This window comes from Gossypium arboreum, chromosome 8 (genome assembly GCF_025698485.1).
Source record: "Gossypium arboreum isolate Shixiya-1 chromosome 8, ASM2569848v2, whole genome shotgun sequence".
NCBI classification, from domain to species: Eukaryota; Viridiplantae; Streptophyta; class Magnoliopsida; order Malvales; family Malvaceae; genus Gossypium; species Gossypium arboreum.
In genome coordinates this window covers 132515529-132523765 of record NC_069077.1, presented here as the reverse complement: position 1 = coordinate 132523765, position 8237 = coordinate 132515529, and the positions used below count along the sequence as shown (strand labels likewise).

The 8237-nt window shown below is 33.0% G+C and overlaps 1 protein-coding gene across 8 annotated transcripts; it reads left to right on the top strand.

The window, feature by feature from the left end:
* Positions 1–3021: 3021 nt before the first annotated feature.
* LOC108464286 (uncharacterized) lies at positions 3022–7994 on the top strand. 8 transcript variants are annotated; one of them, XM_053032068.1, is made up of 12 exons: positions 3151–3310; positions 3494–3581; positions 3780–3891; positions 4038–4243; positions 5347–5456; positions 6014–6082; positions 6186–6301; positions 6414–6468; positions 6865–6985; positions 7268–7315; positions 7463–7557; positions 7694–7994. In XM_053032068.1, the coding sequence occupies exons 4-12, from the start codon at positions 4159–4161 to the stop codon at positions 7793–7795; spliced, it is 801 nt and encodes a 266-aa protein (XP_052888028.1). In that variant the 5' UTR covers positions 3151–3310; positions 3494–3581; positions 3780–3891; positions 4038–4158; the 3' UTR covers positions 7796–7994. The 8 variants fall into 8 exon arrangements, with proteins under 8 accessions (XP_017619987.1, XP_052888030.1, XP_017619986.1 ...); XM_017764492.2 differs by having other exon boundaries at positions 7250–7315; XM_017764498.2 differs by having other exon boundaries at positions 3022–3581; positions 7250–7315; positions 7698–7994.
* Positions 7995–8237: the final 243 nt, after the last annotated feature.

Genomic DNA, 8237 nt, shown 5'->3' with positions numbered 1-8237 from the left:
CCAAACAATTCAACAAACATCCCATGTGACGTTTCTCTCCTTTTTTTTCTTCACTCGGTAATTTTGTTCCCTTTTCTCCAATCACCTTTTTTGGACGAAATCATATAATATGTTTCTTTGTTAGACTTATTATTTCAGTAAATGAAAAAAAATTAAGTTTGTTGATGTGCAAAACATTATACAAACTAGAAATTTTATTTGACTAACTTATACTATAAATGGGGTCACCTCTAAGCCATTCCATAATTTCACTAATTCAAAAACCTATAAGTTTTCTGAAAAAGTCTCTAAACAAACTAAAGAACTTGAAAAAATTCTGACAAATGCCATATAAGTTTTGAAGAAAAGCCACATTCTGATTTAGTTTAACTGAGGAAGCCAAAAGTTATTTTTGAAAAAAAAAAATTGCCTTTTGATGTGATTCAATTGAAGAAATGAGGCTATACTTATTTTCAAGATCAAATCTCGACGACATTTAAAGTGGACATTATTGATTCAAGATCAAGTCTTGACATTCTTGGAATCCAAATAAAAAAAATTTTCCCAAGCAAGATTTTTCCAAATTCATTTCAAGAGCAAGTCAACATGACGCTTGGAACAACCGACATCCATCCAAGATTAAGGCTAGACGACCCTTGGATCGAAGTCAAACCAGAGAGAAGAATCAAATGATTTCTTTGTATTCAAGAAACTTCCAAAGATTGTACTCTTTCCAAAGTTGATAATAAAATTAGACTCCAAATTTTCAAGTCAAATTTCGACTCAAAATTTGTGTGTACTACATAAAACCAAATATTGAATAGCTAGTTATACCTTACGTGTTTTGAATGTGCCTCAAGTAACTCCTACATCGACATGATATCTCCCTCATCAAAATAACAATTCTGCCTTTTCAAGCTTTGCCTCTTTAAGCTCACCCTTTTAGGCTCACCAAGATCAATATGATTAACCTCCATCAGAAAAGACATCTTGCTAAGAAGCATTGTATCGAGGAATGTCACTTTATAACATTTCCTTTAACTAAGAGGCAAGTGTTATACATAACCATCTTGCCAAAAGTACCTCGTGGAAACCAACCACTTTGATCAAAGATGGCTTGTCCAACTAAAGTCCCTTGTATGCTTGCCACATGTACCCCTGCTAGATCACACCCTGATCTATTTGAAGACTCCTCTTGTCACATCCAATGAAGCCTCCCATTACTCTACCACCAACTTTTTAAGGTATTGTTAAGTCGTATCTTATCACATCCTAATAAAGCATTTCATGACTTTACTACCAACCCTACATAGTAGGATACTTGTCCAAAAGAACTCATGTCAAGCTCCTCATTTATATAAACTCCTCGTAAAAAAGACTAACTTATTTCACCATTGCCAATACTATGCCTAAACCTCATCAGAACTCCCCAAATAATCCAAAACCAACACTAGCAACTTTTGATACACTATTTGAACCACCACTAACTTTCAACACCATATTGTGTATTGTTGAGTATGACTCTTATTTCAGTTAAATTTAAGAAATAATCTTTCAGTTAAACTCTGTTTAATTGTTTCAATTACACTCTGATTAGTCTAGATTATTTTATTGTTGAGGGTTCTTTGTTTTTTGGGTTTTCGAGATTTAGATTTTATCTCCATCTTTTATATTATTCGTTCTTTTGCTATTATAGTAAAATTATCTTTATCCATGGTTTTTATCCTCTTTGGAGGGGTTTTTTCATGTTAAATTTGTGTGATCAATTTCTCAATTTATTCCGCTATTTTTTTACTTGTTGCTTAATCGGGTCGATCCCAACATGTATCAATAAAATTTATTTACATTGTTAAATTATTTAGTTATATATATAAATTATTTGATAAATTATCCGTGAAGTTTTAAACTCAACAAATAATATTCAAACAGTAACACATGTTTCATTTAAACTATAAAAAAAAATAGACATAAAATAATATTTAAAATTTATTCATATTTCTATAAATTATTAACCCTTTTTAAGTATATTTTCAAATTTGCATGGTATGCACGTTGGTTAGACTAATATGATAACAAAATCATGCTAAAGCCGTCAAAACAAAACGAGCGGAGATGCTTAATAAAAATCAATTTATCTTTTCCCCTCAGTTCCATCCTCACCTATTTATTATGACATAATAATTTGAGGTATAAGATTTTTCAAATAAAGTATCAATTTACACGTAATAATTTTAAGCCAAATGAAGAATAAGCCTATTTATTTCTCTTCGATTAAATTTAGAATTTTTAAAATAATTTAATTAAAATTAATTATGAGTTACATATCATGATTAAAAATAATATATAAATTAAATCTTAACTCAATTGATATTGACATTATTGTCACTGCAAGATATTATAAGTTTGAGTATTTGAAAACGTATTATTCTACTATTTAAAAGTTTAAAAATTATAATAAAATTAATGTTAAAAAATAACAATAAGTATAGAATTACATTTACTTTAATTTATTTTTCAATAACGATTTAAACATCTTTTAAGAAAATTTGCTTTCAAATCTTGAACCTAGGATTAATTTTTAAAAGAATTATAATTATTCTACAATATTTTGGTTTTTAAAATATTAAAGTTAAATTATCCAAATCTAATCGAATTCCATAATTACTAATATTTGATTTATATTTTAAATTTTTAAATAATTTATTGTTATCTTATAAAGATTAAAAATTAATAAAAATAAAAATTTAATTTGAAATAATATTTTATTTTATAAAAACAATCAAACGAAATAAATAATTTAGAAGTAATCAAATCAACTACAGTTTAAATTGATTTTTTTCTCCACCCTAACTTTGGATACTGCATTATCTTCATTTTATTGAAAAAAAAAAGAAAAAAAAGGGAGGAATAAATCCAGTGACAAGTTGTTTGAGAGAGAAAAAAAAAAACACTAAATTACCTAATCAGTTGGCCCAACCCAAGCACTGTTACCTTTCCCGTTAGAGTCAATTTTAACTGTTCAAAAGCACAACCAATGACAATCATTTCACGATGCCTTTTGAAAAGGGGAGCAACGAAGAAAATAAAATTAATTTATCTAATTAAATCAATTTATAAGTTCTCTAAGTAAAACCCTTCTGCCTCTCAGTGGCTTCGTCAAAAAGTATATATCCACACCCAGGATCTCCCCAAAAAAAAAAAAAAACAAACAAACACCGAAAGTAACAGATGCAAGAGAGCGCAAAATAAGGGCAGAGAGAGCTCCGTGGCTTGCAATGGATACCGTCGATTCTTAGATCTCTTAACCCTAGCCATTTTTCTTTTTTATCATGTATAGATTCTCAAGATTTTTTTCTCCCGAGATTCTTTCTTATTTTCTTTTTTTTTTCAAGAATCTTGGTAGCCACTGATCGGAGCTTCACTATGCTTTACTTTTCGAAACTCTATTGGCTTTATTTTTTTTTTGTCTGCAATCTGATTGAGCATTGTTTCTAACGAAGATATCAACGTTTAGGTTTCATTTGATTCAGTTCTGGCTGGTTTTCTGATTTTACCTGCATTTCGCGTTCTATTTCGTCGTGGTTGCTTTGCTGATTGTTTCGGTACTGTTTGGCTTTGATGCTCTCAAGCTAACCTTTTTTTTTTCTTTTATCGTTTAAAGATTTTCTAGATTTTTTCTCTCAAGATTCTTTTTCTTTTTCTTTTTCTAGAATCTAGGTAGCCACTGATCGGAGGAGCTTCACTGTACTTTACTTTTTCGAAACTCTATTGGCTTACTTTTTTTCCCTTTTTGTCCGCAGCCTAACCAAACATTGTATCTGACGAAGATATCAACGTTTCCGTTCCGTTTGATTCAGTTCTGGCTTGTTTCGATCCGGTTTCCTTCTGATTTTACCTGCATTTCACGTTCTGGTTCGTCTTGGTTGCTTTCTTGATTGTTTCGGCACTGTTTGGCTTTGATTGTGTCACATCCTTGCCATCTGAGTAAAATTCGAATGCATTTTCAGTTTTTTCTTAATCGGAGTTTAATTTGGTTTCTCTTTTCTCTTTGATTGCAGTTTTGAATTTTGGAGAAGCCAAGAAGTTGTCTGTTAGGGTTTCCAAGAAGAAAGGAAGAGGATGGAAATGATGATGTGTATGTGAAAGCAGAGAAGGAGATAGGAGAAACGAGGCGTGGTAATGGACGATAGAGGAGGTTCATTTGTTGCTGTTAGGAGGATTTCTCAAGGTCTCGAGCGGGGCAATACCTGCCATTCTACTTCTGGTAACTAAGCTCCAACTTTACTTTTTTTCTCTTTTTTCCCCCGTGTTTACCATTTTTTTCCCTAAAAGAATAAAAATATTTTCTATCTTCCACACTTGTACTTGTCTCACCGATCTGCTCTCTCTAGTCTGTAATTTTTTTTAATGACTCTTCTTTATTCGCTTATGTCTTTATCTACTTTCTCTCTGAAGTAGAAGACGTCCTTTCTTTTTAAAATCGATTTTTCTTTTTTGGCGAGTGAGCTTTGAGTGTTACCGAAAACGATCCCTAATTGTTTCGGCAAGTTTGTTGGTTAACGTGCCGATAATATTTCTGAGATTTCTTTTAATTTTTGGAAGTTTTGATTCCAATGATGAATCCATCTTTCGTTTTTCTTTTTCTTTTTTAAAATTGTTTTATGATTATCCTTATTGATTTTATCTCTATAGAGTTTTTTTTTTTTGGGGGGGGGGGGAGCAATTATCTTAAGAGATTTAAATTAATCCAATTTTTAAAGGAGTTTACAGGCAAACCTAGATTAGCGGGCATACTTGCATGACTGTTAAGCCGTTGTTCAAACTTTTCTGCGTAAAAAAAAAAAAAAAACTGTTTGTGTTTTATTCTATTTTTGTTCTAAGATTTATTAAAATTTACTTAATTTTCACGCATTCTGTCGTGCAAGCAGATCATTCTTCTCTTATGTAGAAGCCATTCATTAGTATATTTCAAGGCTGCCAGATTCTTTCCAGATAAAGTTTTCATGAAGCAAATTCTTAGATCTACTCGTAAATATAGTATATATGTTCACATTTTGTTCATGGTTCACAACTTACTTAGTATTTCAGTTTGTAGGACAATCTGTCACTCCCATAGAGAAGTTTGGGTGGTTAATGATTTTACAGATGCTATGTATAATGAAGATTTTATAGCCTTCTTGACGGGGTGCACACGTTTATACCTTCGCTTTCACTGTTCTAATCTTGGAGACAGAATGGCATTTTTCTCGTTTTTTCTCTCTTGATTTTTGCTTTTATTAGCTGCTGAAGTGAACCATCTTTTGGCATCTGTGGTTGTCTAGGTACTGGTCCTTTTGAAATTTAGTACAGTGCTTTATTTTGTTACAGCTGAGGTTGTGGCGGGATCAACAGCATGGTTGGGTCGAGGTCTTTCTTGTGTATGTGCTCAGAGCAGAGAGAGTGATGCTCGTCCATCATTTGATTTAACTCCTTCCCAGGTAATGTCTATGATCGGGTTCACCTGTTCATCTCTACGTTGTTAACTATGATGGTCATTTGCCCATTTTATCTGTAATATGTGAATTCCAATCTGCAAAGAAATAGAAATCTGATGATAGAATATCTCATAAAGTTTTCCTGCTACTCTGTATAACATTGATTACTTTAACTAATGAGATTCTCCTGTTGCTTAACGATATCTTCTGAACCTAATGTTGCTATACTCTATAGATTTCATTTTGTGACCGTACATAGTGGCCACTTTTCTTGCAACATGATTACTCATATAGCACTCCAATTACTTTGACTCTTGGGATTGTTTAGCAACATTATTCAACTATTGAAATATGGAAATTGGCATGCTTTTAGGTTTTTACTGTATGAATGTATTTGGTTAGTTAATTTTGTTGTATCATTGTCCATGTATTTGCCTATTTCTGCTAAGCCAGTATGTCTTTCTAGCACCATATTGATTGATTTTTTCGAATATTTCAAAATTTGCTCTGCTATTGTACTTTTCTGGAACAAAAAATAATTTTTGCATTCATGCTGTCAGGAGGAATGCTTGCAGAGGCTGCAGAATCGCATAGATATTGCTTATGATAGTTCAATCCCTGAACATCAGGTTCTGGCTCCAAATGATGCTATTTATACTTTGTCTGCAATTTTGGGTTCCATAATCATCAATCCTGATTTATTCTCTAATTCATTATTGCTGCTTTCCGCAGGAAGCTTTAAGGGCGTTATGGAATGCTGCATTTCCAGAAGAAGAACTACGTGGTTTAATTTCTGAGCAGTGGAAGGAAATGGGGTGGCAAGGGAAGGATCCATCTACGGATTTTAGGTAGCATAGCTGCAGTCTATTTCTATTTCCCTTTTTTAGCTTTGCATTTTCTCTTTCTCTGAATGACTATCTGTTTGGTAAGTACTTGTTAATATTTGGATTTATCTTACAGGGGTGGTGGTTTTATATCATTGGAGAACCTGTTATTCTTTGCTACAAATTTTCCGGTATGTGCTTTTAGTTATCTTGTGTTGCCTGGCCCATAATGTCTTTCTTTCCTTTGTTTTCTCCTGTATTTTGCGTGGTTTTTCTCTGTTATTTTGTGAATAGAAAAATAAAAAAGGGTACTAAGAATTGAACTATACATGCAATTGATAAGATAAAAGGGGCTATAGGTATAAATGCAAAGATGAAGGTGAAAGGAAAAAAAAAAGGGGGGTGTGGAATGATCCAGACGAGAGCAATACTGCTGTTTCAACATGTCACTAACCATGGCCATCAGGATTTCAACATGGAAGACCATAGCATTCACATTTTTGTTTCTTAAAATCTAGGTTTGGTTAATCTTTTCATCTTTCTTCGTTCATCCAATGCTAAGGCATTTCTGAACCGTCTCCAAACAGAAATCCTTCAAGGATCTTCTTTGGAAGCTGGAAGGTGATCGATCTGTGTGGGAATATCCATTTGCTGTTGCTGGTGTGAACATCACCTTTATGCTCATTCAGATGCTTGATCTTGAAGCAGGTATGATTCCTTAAAAGTAGAGATGTGAATGCCAGAATTATTTTCTGAAGAATGGATCGGCTGAGTACTCAAGTTCTCTACTTTCAGATGACTGATTATATGTTTCTAATGGATAATTATATTCAAACAGCACAATTTTAGTTGATGAATTAAAGTCTTATACTCCTATACGTGTTTAAGATATGATCAATTTAAGGCATTCTCACTTCCTTTTGTGAGCATTCTCATTGAGATTGCTATTTGATGCTTTTCATCACTTAACAGTGTCCTTCAATTCTACAGTCAAACCAAGGACAATGGTAGGAGCAGTTTTCTTAAAGTTCCTCTCAGGTAATGCCAGGTTATTCTGAGATTTTGTTCCTTGTGGTACAAGTATTTCTTTTTCAAGTCATATAGTCTTCAGTCCAACTTTACCGTTTATATCAAAGTTAGCTGTTAAAATTGAAAACCATGATCGTGCATTTTTGCCCTTGATAGAAAATGAATCTGCGTTTGACCTTCTCTACTGCATCACATTCAAGTTAATGGACCATCAGTGGCTAGCTATGCGTGCATCCTACATGGACTTCAATGTATGTATTCTTCAACTGGAAGGTTCATTTTTGGATATAAGGTCATATTAAAAAAAAAAAGACCTCTATTTCATCACCTTGAATTGCCCTCCCATCATTTATGTTGAATAATTATATTGTCTGGTTTTGTCTACAGACAGTGATGAAAGCCACCCGTCGACAACTGGAAAGGGAGCTTCTACTTGAAGATATAACAAGGCTGGAGGATCTGCCATCATACGGTCTTCTTACAAGATAATGTTGCTTGCGGTTGAAAGAATGTAAATCAAGTCATTTTGTGATGACAAGAGATGAGAGATGCATGCTATGAATTGGACACACACGTCGTCTTACTTTTACTATGTACCTTCTAAGCTTAGGCCGGATAAAATGTGTATGTGCTTATTTTCAAACAATTGATATTGGTATTGGTGGTGTTGGTATTTGATTTTAAGAAATTGAGGATTTCAGATTTTTTTTTTTTTTTTGTCTATACATTACTTAGGAATTAAAGCTGTGAGTATTGAGAACTATTGGATCCTGCTTCTTAAATGTCAATTGTTCAATCAATGATTTGAAATTGGCAGCCCTCATTAGGACGCAGTCCTGGATTGGCTTCCATTCCGCTAGTAAGTGCCGGTCACGTACTTTGATGTTGAGTTGGCAATTGGCAAATGGAAATAATGGAATGCATTAAAGGA

What these genes read in the sequence shown, in the direction of transcription:
- LOC108464286 (XM_017764491.2), top strand. Translation starts at nt 4,159, where the DNA reads ATGGACGATAGAGGAGGTTCATTTGTTGCTGTTAGGAGGATTTCTCAA. An exon ending in TCTTTGCTACAAATTTTCCG is followed by an intron (nt 6,469 to 6,864) that starts GTATGTGCTTTT and finishes GTCTCCAAACAG; the next exon opens with AAATCCTTCAAGGATCTTCT. An exon ending in CATCCTACATGGACTTCAAT is followed by an intron (nt 7,558 to 7,693) that starts GTATGTATTCTT and finishes TTTTGTCTACAG; the next exon opens with ACAGTGATGAAAGCCACCCG.